General features: G+C 41.7%; 1 protein-coding gene across 5 annotated transcripts in view; it reads right to left on the bottom strand.

Annotated features, from left to right (window-relative positions):
• Positions 1-20,395, bottom strand: part of PPP3CA (protein phosphatase 3 catalytic subunit alpha) — a 170,099-nt gene extending 149,704 nt beyond the window's left edge. The window contains exon 1 of one of the 5 annotated variants that reach the window (XM_021531440.4): positions 19,754-20,395. In XM_021531440.4, coding sequence (XP_021387115.1) covers positions 19,754-19,811 — 58 coding nt within the window. In that variant the 5' untranslated portion in view covers positions 19,812-20,395. Of the gene's footprint in view, positions 1-16,851; positions 18,900-18,927; positions 19,107-19,753 lie in introns of those variants that run through there. The other 4 variants (XM_021531441.4, XM_085579038.1, XM_085579040.1 and 1 more) reach the window with 4 other exon arrangements.
• Between the last annotated feature and the right edge of the window lie 677 nt (positions 20,396-21,072).

Below are 21,072 nucleotides of genomic sequence, written 5' to 3'. Positions count from 1 at the left end.
ATATCACCAAGTTAAAGCAAGAGGATGACAAAATTTAAAAAGAACTGCAAGTTTTATATTCACCGGCAAGACATTGTAAGATGAGCAAGACCTGGCACTAGTACCAAAAATACATCATTAAGCATTTTGGACTTGGCTTTAGGCAAGACTCTGAGAAAACAGGTCATCTTCTAGGCTTTGCAAGAAAATTTCAAGCATTGTACCTCCCTCACAGACAGGATACTACGCCTCTTAATTATCTTCCAGCTAACCATGGAACAGAAAATGAAGAATAAGCAGGAAAAAGTGCTTTAGTCCAACTCCACTTCTACAAAACAACAAAGTATCAAACTCCAGCCTTTTGCAGATGTTTACAAAAGCACTACACTGAAACTGCTCTACTAATCGTTCTAAGTAGGTATTGGTAATTTCCAAAAAACACCAAGTTACGTCATTCTGGAGAAAAATAACTAACCTTTCAAGAACAGAAAAAAGAGAAAACTAAAAGAGAAAGCTTGATCTTTGAATTAAATCTTCCTACTACATTTAATTAGCCTGTCTCAAGACCACCCATATATGATTTTGTGATTTGAGAACTTACCATCACAGACAACTAAACTCCTTTGGCCTCTTGAACTAATCTAAAACTAAATACTTTCTTTTCATAGAACTTAGTGAAGATCATTTACCAGCAGCTATTTACAGAAACTGTTTAGGTTAACAGATAAAAGGCAAACAGTATTTACCAATCTTTAAAATTAATTTACTCAGCCCTCTATAAATTGTTTTGCTTATCTGATACATTTAGAAAGGACTGACTGCTGGTACAGAGAGAACTACAGCCAGTGTGTGGAGCCACTGGTTCCTCAGCCATACCACCAACCTGCATCAGCAAATAAAAAAAAATTTAAAAAGGGGGGGAGGGGGAAAGAGAGAAATGGCTGCACTTGTCACTTCAGTTAGCTGGCTCAGGCACAAGCTTGTCACCCTTCCCCAGAGAGGTTTTCCTGAACAAAGTGCAGGTAAGCCACAGGGGCTGTGCTAAGCCACCCATCCTTGTGACTGCTCTGCATGCTCAGTAGCCAAACCACTGCCTCTTGCAAATATGCAACCACTTGACAGCCTTCACTGGCTCTTATATTAGTTGAATTAAAAGCAAAACAGTCTCCAAACAGCTGAAGCAAGTACTTCATTAGACAAGATTAAAAAGACTGGTCCATTTCTGCTCATGTCCAGTCCAGTATCGAGAGGCATAAGAATACTACTCCAGTATAAAACACTGAAAAAGTTATATAAACATCTGCATATATCCCCTTCAGCTTCTTTTCATCTAACTGAGTTTAGATGGAAAGTTGTTTTTTGTAAAAAAGCAACAATAACTTTAAAGTGACATATATATATAAAAGGAATACCAACTTAGACCTACACAACCTTTTTTACTTCTGTATGCAAATATTTCCATATGGATGATTCTCCTGACAGCTCACCTCAGCTAGGAAAGTGCTATAAGAATATAATTTTCTTCTCATTTGCAGTGACCAAAATGGAAGTAGTCTCTCACATAATATTTGATCTGATTTTCTGTACTTACTAGAATTGGGTATTTTTCCAAAAGCTTTCTGCCACCAGATCTCAAAGAAAGAACACCGACTTTTCAAGACACTTTGTTTTCTTTGTCTTTGGGATCATGTCACAAAGCAACACAGTTCAGTAAGAAGAAAAAAGTGGGGGAGGACGGGAAGAGGCAAGGGATAAATGTGAAGGAAAATAAAGTGGCACAGGGTCTCCTCTCCAGACACCACCATCACTCCCTCTGCAAGCCATCATCTCTAACCCACAGAATGAGCTGTTCTGCAAGCAGAACAAATCTTGGTCCTTCTTTTCATTAAATGCACAAGCCTTTATTAAGAGCAATGTCAACTTCTACTTGAATTGCAAAACCACTTTTTTAATTGTTGCCACCCTAGCAAGATAAAAACATGAACAATTATTTCTTAGTAGTTCTCTCTAATGCTGTATATTTATGATGTTTTCAATTTTTAACACTTTCTCTGAGAAGTTGCAAGCAATTTATTCTCTATATACAGCTCTTTTATTAATTCCGGATAGATTTTCTTGGGGGAGAAAAATCACCACAGAAGATTCAGATCTTAAAGAATAATCACTTTGCCTTAGGAAGGTATGTATTAGAGAAAATAAAACTTCTTCATTCTAAAAATTTAGGAGGCTTTTCAGAGAGTGTCTTAATTGCTACTATATAAAAACAAATTACTGCAAACTATACTGGGATCCAAGCAGTTTCCAAGGTTTGGGATAATCTGTACTTGGCTAAGTGCCCATGAACATCCTCCAGGTCGGAGGATAGAGCAGAGCAGTGTACACTCAGTTCTAAGATACAACAAAGCCTTTGGAGAGTTAAGTGACTGCACATCTGAGTCATTGTCTGAATGAGACATTTTGGCCTTTCACACACTTCCCAATCCAGAGAGACCCTGGATTTCAGTGAAGTTACATCAGAGAAAAGACAAATCAAAAATAAAAGGTGCTGCAAAAGCAATAGACTTAAACTTCTCACTGTAAACTTTTACATATTGTTCTGCAGACAGCCCCACTGTGTTCCTTCTGTAACAATTCAAGTAGAGTTAGTAAAAGGTAACAAGTATTCCAGTTTAAAAAGAGACAAAAAGGAAAAGCTGTGACTCCTCCAGAGAAAATGAAGAAGATTTTGCTACTGAAAACACTACAAATGATTTTGGAGTCAAGGCTTCACAGTAACAATTCATACTCTCATTTAAAGATTAAACCTGCTTTTGTTCTGGAATCCTAGTTGTGGAGATCATGTTTGCTACACCTGAGGGGAGGTGGCAGGGAATATATATACTCTAAGTTAAGAAAAAAACAAAACTCTACAAGGAGAACAATACACATATATGCATGCCAAATCTATTGCTTTCACCAGACAGGTAATAACAAGTGGCACTATTTTGAAAGAAATATTGATGGAACAGATTGGGGCACTAGATTCCAAATGAGAAGAATAAAATGCCATTTGTGACTCTGCTGTTGGGATTTTGGAAGACTTATTGAAGGAAAATAAAATACAACATTGGATTATATTCTGCATACGAAGAAATAAACATGATTCGTGACAAATCTTCCTGGCTGTTTTACAAGGCATAGGAGTGAACAAAACCAAAAGGGAAGTAAAAGGAATACCACTAACCTCACTGCACTTTTCTCCTGGGAGAACTAGTGGGCTTGCTTCCACTATTCTTTAAGAAAACCTTGAGGTAGTTTATGTACATCAGCATACAAAAGGCAACCTTTAGGGGAGGGGACTGTACACCTTAAAAAAAAAAAAAAAAACAGCAAAATCGGAAATTCTCAAAAAGAGCTTTAAAAAACCTGCTACAGCCTGTTTGGGAAGACAGACTGCACAGCTCAACAGGGCAGGGCACATCAGTCAGCCAGGCATGAAAGAGGAACCCTCAGTTCTCAAGGAAGACAAAAGCTACACAGCCACAAATGAGGGCATGATTTTCTAACACTATTTTTCACTTCTTGTTCTTACATCACCCTCTTTTCACAAAGAACATTAATTTAATTGAACAACGACAATCTGCAATGTAAGGCCTGAACTCCTTCCTTTTCCATAGGAAGAGGGGCAAGCAAAAAAAAAAATGCACTTCACTTTTGGTACAAGTTACATGAAACCCAGGTCTAAACAGACTATAGACTGCATAAGAAAAGCAAAGGTCAAACATAAATGTTTTACACAGGTGCACAGAGCATAAGATATAGCTCACCCTTCATCCCAGCAGGGAAAAGAAGGACTTTATTCCACAATTTCAGTCTAACAATAAAACAAAAATCCATATCCTCTTGCTGTGGCTATTGTCCTCATGCCAGGATAGCAAAACCACTTATAACAGCCTCATTTTAGAGCTCCAGGCACCAGCATAAAAAATTCTACAAGATCCCCAGCAAGGAGTAATCCAAGTTTCTTTGACTACCACTGGGTGAGCACATTCTCCAATACCTCCTGCAACAGATGCCTGGCAATCTAGTTACAGGAGAACACCACCTATTAGTGCCACCCAGCCCTCTCCAGTTTCATGCCCTGGACTCAGTCCAGGTTTGCCCAGTTTAGAATATGGATTCAATTAAATGAGTCTGTAGTCATGCTTTAGAAGGTTTCCTGTGAACTTTGCCCATCAGACAGGAAATACTACAGCTGTAATTATTCTGGGATACCTTATTATTTCCCACTGGGCTGACTATCAGAATCTGAAAAAATAAGCAGGAGTAGTGTCTACATATAACTGGCTTTTTTAGCCAAGCATGGCACCAACTGGTCACAGCTCTTGCACACAATAGAAATAAAGCATAGCAGACCTAAACTCCTCTGCATCTCACACCTACAGAAAGTAATATGGATGGGTATTTTTTTGTAGGTTAGTCCTGGTCATTTGAGGTGTCCTTCCAAACAGGCTTTTCCAGCAAATCTGTTTCAGGATTTATCCCCCTGCTGTTCAGTTCCATTCACTGGATCCATGAAAAAATTTTAGATTCTCAACAGACAAGCCCCTAACACAGAATTTGGCACCTTCAATAGACATTGGAGTGCTTGGTTTCAGCCTGTAAAAAGCTTCAAACTTTGCTCTTTTCTCCCGTTTCATTTCACTAGGATATTTTGTAAGTGTCCACATGGCAAACCTCACATAGCAGATAAAGAAGTTCGTATTTTATTAATTTTTGCCAAGCATCTTAGATAAAAAACAAACTCCACATGAGATTAGGAGACAAATGAGGATGTAAACTTGAAAGGCCAAAATATATAAGGCAGCTACAATGTGTGTGTATGTGTACATAAGAAGCTTTCCTGTAATCACGGTATTGTAAATATTTCAAGTACCTTGATTACAGAAGTTGATGACATGCATTCCAGTCATCACCATTTCCTTGGTACAGGAGAAAGGCATGACATTAAACAGCCCATATTAACACAGGTTTTATAGCAGTTAGGCCGCCAATGCAAGAAAACATCCTTTCTTAATGGAGACTCCAAATTTGCTTATAAAGGGAAAGAAGGAAAAAAGTCACGTACATATGCATCATTTTTTCTAAGATGTTTTTTGATCTGGGAAGAGGGGTTTGTGTTCCTTAGGTTTAGCTTTTTTTTTTTTCCTTAATAATCAAAAGGCATTCATTTTGGTTAACTCAGGAATTCAGAGTTAGTAACCTGTAACCTAAGGCACTTATAGAATTGAAAAGACGCAAAAAGTCTTCGGTACATAGCACGAAGTATTAATGTTTTTGCCTCTGCATCATCTGCCTGGCAACACAACTACACACAGCTATCTCCCTATCTGAATGGGAAGTTAAATGCTACAGAGGAAATTGGTGGGGTTTCAAGAAGAAAGGTTTTAACACTCACCTTTCCCTTACAGAATGGTTCTGGTAGACATACTCCTCTCCAGCTGCAGTGCATCGAACCAGAAACAGGCAGACTTACACAAACAGGGAATGCTATTCTGTCAGAAACTAACTAGCAGCATGCCTTGTATTTACTATCCAATCACAAACATCCAGGATTTTTCTATTTCCAGTTCTACAGTAAAGTTTAGGAGCATCTGCTGATCTCAGGAAGATGTTTGTAGGATATTATAGTCCTACTGTGCACAAACACATTGTCTATATGGACCATTTTTCTGGTTGTTTCTTTGAAGAGAAATTAAGACCTCTGACAGAAACTTCTACCATGCTGCAGATACACAAACATGAATAAATAGCTAACTATCCTCTCTGAGTCATTTAACATGCTCAGCAGTTCTCACTACTGAAAGCTAATACTCCTTTCTACTTTGAATTACTTAAATGTGTAGATGCTGAAGCAGAAAACAAAAGGTAATTCAAATTTCTCTTGTGACTTTTCCTTAACTTCAAGCAGCATCCTTCCAGATGGTTGTTTTACACTGAACCAGTAATAAATCCAGCCTATTGCTTTCCCAACCTCCTACAACACAGAGTATTTCAGAGCTTCTTTTGTGGGGATGTATGTTTGCCCTAGATTTTATTTTATGTTATGATATATACTACAACAAGGCAATTCATGCTTTAAATTAAAGTATCTGTCTTTTTCCTCTAGTATCTAGTCAACTGAGCAACCCTGGAAGCCACACTTCCAAAAGAAAGTATTACCTCCATTTTCCAGATTACTTATCCATGAAGGTGATGCCACCTACAGAACTTGCTCAAAACTCCTACTATGGTTGCTCTACTAACTTTTCTGAAGCAGCCAGCATAATTTTGTCATACTCTGAACTTTTCCAGGTGCTTATTTTCATTCTGTTGCCCACATCAAGAGATTCCCTTATCTCAGGTTTGATTTTATATTAACACATGCAAGATTCAGTTTAAAGGGCAACCTAGTCAGGTTTAAAGGGCAACATTCACCCTCATAAGGAAACAAACACGAGAAAGCAGCGAAGAAAAAAAACATGCCAGAGAGTGTCAGTGTTGAAAGACAATTGCCATCCCTCTAAATTTCAATTGTCATGCCACTATGAAAAAATCAGATGAACCATGAACTAGGGAAAGATACCTACTTCCTTCCAGTAATCAGAAACTGGACCTTTCTGATAGTCATATTAGAAACACTGGCAGTAACTACAGAAGATTTCTATAAAAGCTTTCTTTCCCTTTTTCTTACAGTTGTCCAAAGTGAAGTGTAGGGGTCATACTATCTGTCCTGCTTTCAAGCCACACCAAGCTCCAGAGCTGCACATGGCTTGGGAGATTCTGAAAATTCTCAAGAGTGATCTGTGAAAATGTTTTGCCAGCAACACTACTAGCTACATATGGATACATTAATTCAAATATAGTATCTTCCCAGTGCAACATATCTTGCTGCTATGCTAAGATAATTATTTACATGGTAGACCCTTAGCAACACAAAGCATTCTTCCCATAGAACACCTTATTAGCAGCCATAACTTTGCATTTTTAAGGGAGATTTCTGTATTTTGTGTTTGGTCAAAAGGTCTCGGAATTGATGAAGCATTTTAATTACCCACTTAAGAGAGCTGAGTAAAAGGTGATCACAGAAGGGTTGAGGTTGAAAGGGGACCTCTGTTGGTCAGCTGCTCCAACCAACACCTGTCCTCGAGCAGGGCCAGCCACAGCCAGCTGCACAGGGCCCCATCAAGATGGCTTTTGAATTACTCCAAGGATGGAACTCCACAACCTCTCTGAGCAAAAAGCAGAAACTTACTGTGAGAGCTGTCAATTAGTGCCCATTACCTCTTGCCCTGTCACTGGGCACTACTGAAAAGATCTCGGCTGCCCCTTCTCCGCTTCCTACAACCAGCTTTTATACAGCCAGATAAGGCCTCTCTGAGCCTTGCCTTTCCACACTCAGTGGCCCCAGTTCTCTCAGATTTCTCCAGTCCCAGGAGAAATCTGTGCACCAGCACTGAACTTGTTCCAGTACATCCATGTTTTTCTCACACTGGGGAGACTAGAACTGAATCCAGCACTTGAGGTATGGACTCACCAATGCTGAGCAGAGGATTCACCTCTATCAACCTGCTGGCAACAACTGTCTTTATGCAGTCATGAAGGATCTTGACAAATTCTCTAAGGTGACCCATAAAAACCTCTGTCTCCATAAATCAAGAGGTGAATGCAAAGAGTCTAACACACTTTCAGAAGCCAGAGCAACTGCATTATAACCAAAAAGATATCTGCAGAGTAACTTGCTGATGGGCAGTACTTCTGAGATAAGCCAAGGTTATACAAATAACCTATAGCAAAATATTGTCTGCTACAATAGGGTACAAAATGTGAGGTTAAGTGTACAAAAAATTCACCTGCATTTAAAATTTCTGTAAATGACAGTGATATCCCTGATCTTCTCTGTAGTAAACAAACAGTATTTGCATATGAGGTGTCACCTGAGATTCAGAGCTCCAGGGAAGGAAGAGTACCTTGTTAAAAGGATAGAAGTATGCTATTCCCTAATGTACAAGCTCTCTGTACGTATAAATTAACTTCCATGTACTTTCACATGTCCCACAAGCTGTGAGATATGGACCAATTGCCAAGAGCCCAGCAAAGCACCACAAAGATGACTTACAGGACAAAGGCAATCTCTTCTATGATTAAAGGCTGAGAGAGCTGGGGCTGGCCCAGATGATCTCCAGAGGTCCCTCCCAGCCTTAACTATTCTGGGCTCCTGTGAAGCTGTCACAGCTTGTGCTTTTTCATTGAGATTGACACATCATTCATAAAAATTATGGATACACTATTCCTCCAGTGAAGTGGAAAGCAGGAAATTAAATTATAAAAGATGGGCAAAAACCAAAAAAAAAAAAAAATCAAACCATACCTGATGAGGCAGCCAACAGCCCAGAAGCTAAAACTGATCTCTCAACTGAAATGAGTGCAGGTTCTTCTCCTTATCTAGTACAAGTATGAGATTTTTTTGAGTTCATTTATCTCTTCCAATTACCAAAAGTAACCTTATCTCAGGATGCTCCAAACACAGGATCCTAAAGTCATTTTTCCCTCCTTCTTACTGATAACAAAGCTAGATTAAAAGTTGTTATGGTTAACAGAAACTGTAAGCACTTCATCTCAGCAATTTTTTTTTTTTAAATATGCATAAAGTTTGTTCTCTGATAATCTAAATAAACTTAGAGGTATACACACAGAGCATATGACTAACTAAAAATTTCACCAACTGCCTTTGCCAGTTCTCTGCTTTTTGAGAGTCAAGCTCCCCAGAATCTACCACCCAGCTTCCTGCCTCGCTGCACAGGTACCTCCAGGACATTCACCTGAGCCAACAGGGCTAGTGAAGCAAAACAGCACCAAAGCAGCTCCCTGCTTTTGGATTTTTAAACTACCTTAGTTCTAAATTCCCTTAGTAACACATCACTGCACTGAATACACACCCCCTTGCCCACTGTGCTTTTCATTTCTTCTTCCCAAACTCTCCATCTGTCGTCCCAATACACCAGGTAATGCCATTAGGCTCCCCTCTAGTAATCACAGACACTACCACACACAAGAACAGGTTTCTCAGGGAAGTAAATAATGTTCCCATACCTGCTGATATCTTTAGTACTACCCATGTAATTTTAAGTTACTCTATTCTATCTGAAAAAGAAGTTAAATTTGTTGTATTTAAGGTGACCCAAATGTGTTAACTACTGAAGAAAACTTCTTTGTAAAGGGGCACAGAAAGAACATATATACACAAAGTCTTCTGCTTGTTTTTCCAGCAATAAAAAACAACCATATGCACATACACAGAAAACATTTTAGACTACACTTCCAAAGAGAGAGCAACAACGAGGCAAACTTTCTTAGCAAACCAGCCACCTACAAACAGACAAGTTCATCCTCACTTGGTAAATGAGCACTGCAAAGTAGAAAGGCACTTAGCTCACTCTTAAAATAAGTGCTAATGCTGTAAAAGATCAAATATAACAAAGTAGTTTAAACCAAAGAGAAATCATGCACTGAAAAGGGAAGGCCAAAATAAGAAATCCTAGGATGACAACTTGATTCACAGTTTACTCAAGTTAATGAAAGACTCCACCTCCCACAGATTTCAGCGGGTTATGAAACAGGTCCTGCAGGGGGAAATGTTCCAAGTCACAAACAGCAATGCCGTATTTTGATACGTAATTGCCACCACTGCCTATGAAGAAATCCCTGGTGTAAAATAGAGAACAAATACAGTAATCTCATTTTCTCGTTTTAAAAATGGCATGAAAGAAACAACAAAAGAAAGTTATTGAAGAGAACTAGATTGTTCCCAGCTGTTGTCATAAAATACTACAGCTGTTCATGCCATTGCAGCTAATGACCAGTTGCACTTTTTTAAAGATTGTAACACAGTATGACCATTGTAATCTACATCAAACTGAAACTTGGCAAGCATCATGGAAAAAAGACTAAGAAATAATTTAAATCCTGTTCGATTTTATTTTTTAATTTCTGTTCACAGGTTGGTTTTGAGTATTTTGGGGGGATAGGAAGGGATTTTATTATGAATGGATCTTTATTCAAATTATCAATTATGTTAAACTACATACAAAATAATGGTAAATATCAGGTATTAAATTATCAAAATTGTCTTTTCCAGTAATAAAAAGATAATTCAGCTAATAAATCCTGGTTTGTTTTTTTTGTGGGTTTTTTTTTTGGTTTTTTTGTTTTTTGAAAAGAGGTGTACTGACTAAAAGTCTCAAGTTCAAAGACAAAGATGAAACATCTTTTCTCTGGAGCCAAGAACAGGGTAGGCATCACCATCTAGAAGCTTTTGTTTTGTTAACTGAACTATACATGAACTAAATCAGATTTTTTCATAAAGATTCAAGTACACAAATGCAAAGAAAAGGTTAAAATGGAAAAATTCATATATATATATACACACATATAGATGCAGAAATAATTTTCAGATACAACTCTCTCTAATGGAGCATTACTCCTTGACATATGGAGAAAAAGCTAAAAGAAAGCATGTGTTCTCACATAAAATCTCCACAGAACTTGAAGCATACTACTTCAAGTAATTTTATGTAATTTCTCAAGAAAATGACAGAATATAGGTTCCTCTCCAGCAATGTGTCCTCCCCTCCAAGGTCATCCATATAGAGCTCTGGACCAGAAAGAAATCCAATCCTGCGCTGCTTTTTATCTTCCCTATAGTTACCAAGAAAACAAATAATTCATGAAGAAAATTAGAATTCATTTCACCACTTTCTCACTTTAAGACACAAAAACACTGCCAGAGAAATTCCAAATACTTTGGAAAGATGATGACCTAAACATACACTGCTTTGACCCATTTTTGTGGCAGAAGCATGGGACACAGTAATAAGTAACAAACACAGCTGCAACAAAAAAACCTATGACAATGAAACTTCCTTATTCAAAGGAAGGAATAATTGTTAAACATGTACTTACAGCCAAACTTAGCAACAGATAACAAGTTAGAAGCTGAGCCTCTTTTTCTCACTTTGGGACATTTATCTAGACTGCAAAGGATTTCTTTCCAAATGACAGTCACTTCAAAACATGAACAGCCCTGAAACTTTATGCAGCCACATAGTTACTCATCTGTCACTATCACCAAATTAAAAAAAAAGAATAAAAAAGTTAAATTGTAAACCGTACCTTCAAAGGTACTCACAGAAGTCTAAATTAAAAATAAAAATCTAAGCACATGAGGCCATGTGGCCAAAATTCTAGTTTTGGATAGTTTGGATTTTATTATACATGAGGCCAAAATTCTAGTTTTGGATAGTCTGGATTCTAATAATTAAGGCTACTGAACAATGCCCAGAGTGACTGTCATAAGCCTCTCTGTAGCATCACATCTGCATAAGCCATAAAGTAACATGTTACTTTCACCATTCCAATCAGAAGATTAAAGTGCACTTCCTTTCTTATGGCAACATTGTACAAAAACATCATCTGCACAATTAGGAAGTATTAGACAAAAATTGCAGCAGAATTTGTTCTATAGCAATTTTAGGGGTTTTTTTTCTTCATTCCATCAGCTCTACATTGTGCAAAAGTCAAGATAATTCAAAGTACTTTGGCAAACAGCAATCTGATGCAATAAAATGCTCCACCTCTAAAACATGCGATGGAGAAAAAGAATATAGGATAGAATTCTGTTATACCAACACCTGTCTCCATCAGTACATGTTTGATCACATTACAGCACTTTTTAATTTTGAAAACTTGATTTTATTAACCCAGATATGCCTATCTGAAAGATGAAAAATAGCTGCAACTTTTTTCAAAGATTTTATACAACCCTTTTTCAGCATGATTTTTCCCTTTCTTTTCCACAAAGGTTTGATACAATCTCCATACAGACTAGGTTCTGCACCTTCTAAGCCTTAAATTTAAGGTGGGAGTTTTAAAATTCACTCATCTATGGTGAACCTCAGGATTCCTCTCAAGGATTACCAACTTCACCAATTCTTACCTTTCATTGCTAACTAACTTGCATGTCTGATTATAAAAGCACCAAAGCACAAGGGCACATACCACCTCCCTTCCAAGTTAACCGAGAACACGCTGTCCCATCCATGCTGGCTTTACAAACCACACAAGCTGAAACAGTCATACTATGAGTGTTCAACATAAACTGCAAGAAACCTGCAAGCAGCAGCTGAGCTGCAGAATAGAGACATCCTTCTGTGACAAGCTGGGTAGATCTTGAGCAGCACACTGACAGTGGAGCTATTCACTGAAAAGAAAGCTACAGTCAGCAGCTGGCTGCAGAGTTACAACACAAGTCTTAGAAGAGGCAGAATATACTTCCCTTGTTCTCACAGGCTTCTCCAGGCACATAGAGATACACCAAAAGGAAAGATACAGTGTTCTGTGAACCTCTTCCATTAAATAAATGCACCCAGATCACTCAAATCCACCAGGCAGCACTTAGGCTGCTCATCATATTTAGCAATAAGCAAATAAGTGTAAGAGCAACAAGGAAAGAAGAGGTGTTAGAAATGCAAGACAGGAATAGACAGGAAAAGGGCATTTTGAAATCTGAGAAGGAGAAAGCATTAAAAACCCAACTTGATGAAAAGATAAAGGAGCTGCAACAGAAGTTCAGCACAGCTTTTAATTAAAAGTAGAAAGAAGTTTGATTGATAGACAGTTTTCAAATGAAATGTTTTTGAAAACTGGTTTAATGCACCCTGAAGTGAAAGGATGCTATCTACACCTTAGACACACAAGACACCCCAAGACACAAGAACTAACTTCTAATTAAAACCACCATTTTTAATGAGTGGTGCCTTCCCACTCTGCTGCTTTTCCTCTCCAGCTCCAAACATAAATGGTGTTAGTTGACAGTTAGCTGGAGATGATGCTGGCATCCTAAAGTGATCTTAAAACAGTCATGTTCTCCTCATACAGCAGTGTTGCTGTATCAATGTTACCATGCCTAAGCTCTCTTATAAATAGAGCTATCAGTCAATTTGAAACACACATAGATGACTGTCAAGGAGATACTACTCTGGAGGTGTTATTTCAACAGTGGCAGCTTTCTGGGGGAATAGTAAATAGGGTGGGAATTCATTGAGATTTTTACCTTTAAGAGAATGATTTACCATCATAGCACTTATCATCTTCCTGGTTTTCCACATATGATGTCCAATCTCTTCCCTCAGTCAGTAATTACAGGAAAACAGTAAGTATGTACCTACCTGGAGTACCACATCCAGCAATTATACATTTCAATCTACAACCCAAGTGGCAGACCATTCAGTGAGCCACACACTAAGATGAACATGCATACTTAGGCTGCACATGTAGTATAATGGTTTTCAAAACTGGGATGATACCTTCCACCATTACTGAGTAGACAAAATGATCTTTTATAGGGGAAAGTCAAGGTAAATGACTGATTATCACAAGAGGATATTGAGTGTTCAGCTGAAGAACCATTGTGAAATCACAGCCTATATTTGATTCATGAAACCACATACAAAAGAATATAAGAAGGAACCTTTTCATGAAGATGATCTGAAGTGGTTTTTACTTCAGAAACTTGTGGCTTCTTTTATGGCATGCTTACAGTAAGTGTTAAGCAGTATCTCTCCATCTTAAAATACTTTCAAGGAAGTACTTTTTTCCACATTCCTTGAAGCTATGAAGAAGAAACTAATCCCCACTATAAACTGCTTCAACATCACTCAGAAGCCTAAAATAAGTTAATATTCACACTTAAATGGAGTACCAAATTTAGCTTATAGTCCTGCTTTTGTACTATAAGTAGGAACCACCCAGCAAAACATAATAAATTGGAAAAAAAAAAACAAGGAAGATGATGCAGCCAAGCTGTAGGTCCTTATTCATTGACATTACCCAAAATCACTTTTGATAGAAAATCCCTTTAGAAATACCAGATGGAAAACACTGTGCTGAGTTCTAGAAGCCTAGAACTACAAAAAAGATAATTTAAAATATCAAGTTATATAAACAAAGGTAAATATATTTTGCACATTATCTTCCTGGCACAACCTGCACTGAAATGCAAGCATATTGATGCAACAACTATCATCTCTAAGGGGTATGCATATGGTGGAAGTAAATACCATTCAATTTGGGTATGGATAACAGAGAGAAAACAACTGTTCTCTTCAACATTCCCCTATAGAAAATGACCTCAACTGGTTCATATTTTCCAATTAAGTTAAATGCTGATATCATCCAGTATGTACTCTGCTTTCCAGATTATGAACAGTGGTATTAAAGGCACCAGCTCCCTACTGAGGCTTAGTCAAAAAGAGCAGGCAATAGAAGGCAGCTTTAGCCAATGAGGAATTCAGAAGCATACAAAAGGGTTTTAACACATAAACAAGGCAATTTTGTGCCTGTGATTTCATATCAGTCCTACGACTCAGCACACTCAGCAAGCCACTCTCATCATACAGAGCATGAGAAAAACCTCCCACCTATGGAGTGCAGCAATAACTCTGTAACTCTTCAGCAAGTGCACAATTATCCCCCTATGCCTATACAGCAAAAGACTTGTTTCACTAAAGGGCTTATTTACAAAATTATCTTAATGACTAAGAGGTTCAGTGAGTTCATAAATCAAAACAAATCACCAGCGTTATTACACATAGTCATCAAAGACTGTACTTTGGTTTTGTTTAAGTTTCTCAGCACCACACTCATAATCCCTCACGAGCATTACACATGTACCACATACACACACAGGTCTGCACAATGTAAAACATACAAAGACTGCAACACCTAAGTGTCATCCAGTTGATAAAATCTACTGGTCTTACAAGTATGAACTTAGTTTTGACATGACGTAAGAACATATCAGTTACATACATAAAAAAAACATAGCACAGCAACCTTGTTTTCTTTCCTAAACAACGATAGTATCTCTCCAAGTATATTCAACTGTTTCCTCCTCCTAGGTGCCTCTCACACAGCTTGTTTCATAAAGTTATCAGGAGATTTGCAGCTATGGAGTTACTAAAACTGATGTACATCTGCTTCTTCAAATTAAGGTAATAGTGGATAGGGAAGATAATCCCTAGCTGTACTAGTGCCACCTTTCTGGCATAGCTTGTGGGTGGATTCTCTAGTTAACAGTACACCACCTTGAACCCAGATGCAGTGTTCCTCAGGATAAGCAGTATATTTCCAAGTACTACAACAAAAATTAATTAAAAGTAAATTCAGCTTTCCTATGCCAACAGGAACAGCTACAAAAAGATTCCTACTTTTTCCTTATGAGGATCAGATAGACACAATCTTGAGCATCCTCAAAAGAGAAGCATATCATTCTTTACTGTATCTGATAGTTATAACTATTAAAGTAACTCTGGTCCTTGCCATAAATAAGTAATACTCAAATTTATACCAAAATATACATCAAATCTACCAACATCATAGACATTCAGGACAACACAATTGCTCAAAAACCACAGAAGCACTTCAAGGACACATCTATGCTGGAAAATTTTAACTCAGTTCAGAGGGAGACAGAGGCAGGCTTCCGCAACTCACCAGTGCTGGATTCCAGCCTGAAGCAAAAGCCTTTGGTGAATACACACAAGTCTCCCTGGACTAATGGGAATTACCAATGAAGTTTAGAGTTTCCATTATTGACAGCAATTTCACCTCTCACAAATCTGAAATTAACACTGACGGTGGCATATCGATTGAGAGCTGGCATTCATATTATATTACAAACAACTGTCAGCCCGCACTTTAGGAGAGCTTTAACAATGACAGTTTGAAATTCAGAGACAGCAGTGTCTGGTTTTATTGTGTGTGTGTTGTCAACTGCTGATATAACCATGTACACATCCCCACACAACACACAAGAGGAAAGGACAACACCAAGGATCATAAGTCATAGCAACAGCCCTCCTATACAGCTAAGACAGAATTATTTCATTAAAACTCCACTTCCAATAAAAAGCACCAAACAAAAAACCCACACAAAAGCATACAACCATCTGACCTGACCAGAAAAAAATCAAAACAATTATTGTACCTAACTAATTGCAAGATTTCCAAGAAATACTGACTTCACTTTTTTTTTGTGCGACTACTCCAGTTGACTTTCAAAGTTTTTATTTAGGATTACTATGCTTTAGTGCAGTATTCCTCAGAGGCACTAACACAACACTAAATACATTGAGGAGATCAAGTAACATGACACATGGCTTTCCTTCCCCATGGGTGGGGTACAAATCTTGCTAATGTCAATCGTGAGCAAAAGCTGTTGACATCAGGCAGCTGAGCCATGTGAAATGAGCTACTATCCTCAGTCCAGTTTTTCCTGGACAGGTATTCCTACCTTCACAAGAACAACCAAGCCCACACTCTGGCTGGCAAGTCTCAGGAGTTAGAAGCAGCATAGATAAGGAATAGCTTCCTCAGTCCCAAAGAAAGACACTAACTTTTAAGACAACTCTGTTCAAGTGAAAGCTGCACCATACCGCTAACAAAAAGGTAAGGAACTTCAATTAATAATAAGTACATCAAGTCAGCACCTCCTGCAACAGTATGTTGTCTTGAGTCTTGACCCCACAACCTTCTGAATGCACCTGAATATACAGTTTATCATATTTGCAGTCAGGAGACCAAAGTGTTGCTCCCCTACAGCATGACAAAATCCAGAGTAAAGATGAATTGCGTAATTTGCATCACAACATACATACCATCTTCAGGAGAGCACCAGAGTAAAATGAAAGTACCCCTCAAACCATAGCATGCACTCTCTGGATTAATTTTACTTTTTTGTTTAGCTCAACAAAACAGACAGTTTTAAATGGAATTAATTTGCTTCTGGAAACTTACCATTACACACAAACCTGAATTTCATCTTTACACTTCTCACCATATGACAGTGTCAGATATGCATAACAAAGCCAGAAGACCAAGATGTTAAAAACATTAGGGTCTCCCAAGCCTTTTTCCCCTCATCCTACAAGCATGTTTTATTTTTGAGTCAAATCAGTTTAAGTACAGTTCAGACAAGTCAAAAAGCAACGAACAATGAGTGTAGATTAAATCCTTGCCTATGGAAATACCCCACTTCTCTTATATTTGAGCTTTTTAAGCACAAGAAGCAAAAAACAAAACCAAACCCACAGCAACCCCCTGAAGAAGCAGCTCTTAGCCACAAGCAATTTGCACAAAGCTGCTGGAACTGTAATCCCCCCCCAAGCCCATCCCACTGTTACGTAACAGTTCCAAACCAGGATTTTTCACCAGCCAGCTCAGAGTTACTGTTCGTAGGAAACATTCCCCTCTTACACACCAGCAATAGAGAGGGTTTAAAAAAAAAAAAAAATCAACAAAACATAATAAAATCAAACCAAAAATATCCCACACAGGCAAGCAGAGGGAAAAAATTAATCCAGAGACTACATCCATGTTAAAGGCATTTCCTTTAAGTAAGGTTTTATATGATATACTAACTTAGAAGAACTTAACTAACTTGCTTTCTCAGGTTACACCTTACCAGTGTTAGAATATCTGGTTTTTCTCTCTAAAATAACAAGACTTCAACTACTTATGTAGGCGTTCACAATGTAACTTTTTATTTAATTAATCTGTATTCATTTAACACTGCAAGCCCATTTCAGGTTGTTTATCTCAAGAGGGTACAAATCATGTCCTATAAGACAGAAACAAAGTGATTTATTACCACCAGTTTCTTGATTTCCTTAATATCCATATGAAGACAGTGTGAAGTGCCTATGATGCCATGAATAATAATCCTATGAAAAATCAGTTTACTGTGTACTACACTCTTCGGATGCTATTTTAAGACCTTAAAAGGATTTCAATATTTAATAGAGGCCTGAACCAGTTAAGCAGATCTTCACAGATCTATGTTATTTTTGTTCAAGACTTGAATTCAGTTTAACCAAGTTGATTTCTGAGCTGCATTATGAGAGTATTTAACTACATATACTACTAAGTTTTTCTTATAAATAGTGGGTTTAGATGTTTGAGACATTTACATGTGGGAAAAATACAAAGAGCAATTGCTGACAAAACACATTCAGATGAGCTGAAAGCACTAAAGGTTTTGTAAATACTGAAATAATTCCTATTCATTACAAACATTGTCTTAAGCCAAAGGAAGTTCTGCCACAGCAGAGATCAGGACATTTGGTCATGTGCTAGGACCACGCAGATTAACGAAATTAAAACAAAAAAAATACCCCACAGTCTCCTAACAGGATGGCCATTTGTTGTTTCTACAGGAGACCACTATCAGCTAAACACAGGCTTTAAAGCCTGCTCTTGGGGTGATATAATGGACTGAAACTTAAATTGTAAATATTCCAGATATTACAAGTTACATGCGATTTTCTTCAAATTCTTGCTATTATATTTCTAATAATATCTGTCCTTTGGAGGGGCATAAAATGAAGTAAGAAGGGAAAAGGCATAAGAAGGTAAATGTAAATATAAACCCAAAACCATAACACATCTTCCCAAATAACATTTACACTGAGTGTTTTTTTCTGGCATACATTCATGGAAATTCAGAAGTGTATGTATTTCAAGGCCATTTCTATTCCTAGCTTCCCAGGATCTGGACACATGCATGCTGCACCTAGGATTTGTGCTGTCCACCGTGGCATACGGGTTATAACCTACCAGGGTGAACTACACTAGAGATAGGTACACATGGCTGTGTGCCCAGTGCGGAAGGAAAGAAACAAACAAAAACAAACAAACAAAAAACCCAGACCACTAAATACACGTGCACTTCCTACACAGCGAGAAATGCACATGTGCAATTTACATCAGGCATCACCCTAATAAATAAAACCTTGGTCTGTACTGCAGGGCACAACGTGCTGTCAACCCCAACTCCGATCTGTTTTACGGCCGAGGCTGGCAGCACACGCGTACCTCCGAAACAGAAAAGATCATGGAGCCCATACGTGTTTGTGCCGAGCACCCTCAGGGCCATCTGCGCGCACACGCGGGAGCACGGGCACGGTACGCCCGCTGGATAACTTCACATCCTAGCAGGCCGGGCCGTCAGCAAGAACGGCGACGGAGGAGGAGGAGGAAGCAGCCTTCGCCGCCTCCCACAACGCCCGCGGCCCGCTCCTCCTCGCCCGGCATCCCCGCCGCGGGTGCCGCGGGGGCGGCCCTGCGGGAGCGGGGCACGGGGGAGCCGAGCAGCGGCGCTCGGTGTGGGAGCGCAGCCCCGGCTGCCGGCGCGGGGAGGTCTCCAGGCATCCCTGCTGCATGCGGGGAGCAGAACGGCAGTGACAAGCGGCGGCGGCGCAGCCTGCGGGGGGGCTCCGGGGAGCGCGGTCCGGAGGAGAAGGAGGAATGGGGGATGCCCAGAGGAGCAGGCGGGCTGGGGGAGGGGGCCGAGCCCTGCCCTCCTCTCCCCCAGGCACCGGGGCGGGGGAGGAAGCTGGGGCTCCCCCTCTCTCTCACGCCAGCCCTGTGCAGCGCCTTCAAGGCGGAGGGGGGGAGGCGGCGGGGGGAGGAAGGGGGGGAAATGCTGCAATGTAGCGCCGGGCAGGCAGGCGAGGGAAGCCGCAAACCCTCCACTGGGGCCCGGCGCAAGCCCCCGGGCAGAGACCACCCCTCTGAGCTGCCGCGCCGCCGGCAGCCCCGCAGTACCTGCCCGGGGCGAGGAAGGAGGGACGGACGCGACCCCTCCAGGGGGCCCGGCGGGAGGACCCGGCCGAAAGGGCGACGGGGGCGCAGCACCCACCTTTCACCACCCTGTCCGTCGTCGATAACTTGGGATCAACGCTCTTATGCTCCGACATGTCCGGCGGCCGGGGAGGGGGCGAGGCTCTCCCCCCTCGGGCAGGGCAGGCGCGGGCTGAGGCGGCGGCCGCCGCTGCGGTCACGGCTCCGGCTCCTCCGCTGCGGCCGAAGTTGCCGCGTCCCGCCGCCGCTCGCTGGCTCGGCTGGGCTCTGCCGCGCGGTGCCTTCCTCCTTCGTCTTCCTCCACCCCCGTCCTCCTCTTCCTCCTCCAGTTAATTATTGCTCGCTTTCAATCACGCCTCCGGGTTGTGCAGGACGGCTCGCTCTTCCCCCTCCCGCCAAAGACCCCGGCGACAACACCCGCGGCGGGCGGCTGTCAGGCAGCGCCGGCAGGAAAAGCCGCGAGTGGACGCGGGCAGCAGGAACAGCCAGGTTGCACACGCAGCGGCCAGCCCCGCGCTTCCTTCCTCCACGGCGCGCCGCTCCGGCTCCTCCCGCCGCCGCCGCCACCACCACCACGGCTGCCGCCGCCGCCGCGCGGGAGCGGGATCCGGATCCGTGTCTTCCCCGCCGCCCCCCGCAGGGTCTCTCCCCAGCTTGCACCGACACCGGCCGCGGCCCCGCGCGCCGCTGCACACGCTCCGCCGCGCAGCCCCCGCGCCCCGCCCGCCCGGCTCCGCGCCCGCGCCCCGCCATTGGCCCGCGCCGCGCTGCCACTCACCGCCAGCGCCCCGCCCCGCCCGCGCGCACCGCCCAGGTGCGCCCGCCCGCCCGCGCCGCGCGGAGCGCTGGGGCCGCGCATCGCCCGCCGAGCGGCCCGGCTCGGCATGGCTTGGCTCGGCTCGGCCCGCCGCGGCGCGGCACGGCCCGGCCTGCCTGTGGCCGCGGGAAGGAGCCTACTACCTGCCGTTCACGGGGGCGGCGGCTGCGCGCAGGGAGCCGCGCCCGGTTGGCCGCGCCTGCGTCCCTGGGCACCCGCGCGGGTGCGGAGCGCCGGCCGCTCCAAGCGCCTGCCCCGCGGGTGCCCGCCCCGAGGTGCGGCGTCCCCGGAGAGGTGGCACGCAGGTACCGGCACGCAGCCGGGGCTGGCCTGCGCGGAAGGGGAATCTTCTTAAACAGCATCCTCGAGTCGGTGATCCATCCCCTCGGATAAAGGAAAAATACATCCGTCGCCCCTCGCCGTGTGTCTTGCCCACAGCGCATCCAGCACACGCCAACTTGGGGCACGGGCTGGCGCAGCCTGCAGCGCTCGGCCTCGTTGCTGGGGCACCACCGTCCCCTCAAAGGGCCCTGCGGCGACAAACGGAACGGCCAGACGTG

This window comes from Lonchura striata, chromosome 4 (assembly GCF_050655825.1).
Source record: "Lonchura striata isolate lonStrDom1 chromosome 4, ASM5065582v1, whole genome shotgun sequence".
Lineage (NCBI taxonomy): Eukaryota > Metazoa > Chordata > Aves > Passeriformes > Estrildidae > Lonchura > Lonchura striata.
Note: the sequence above shows the minus strand (reverse complement) of the source record. Positions and strands in the feature narration are given on the sequence as shown.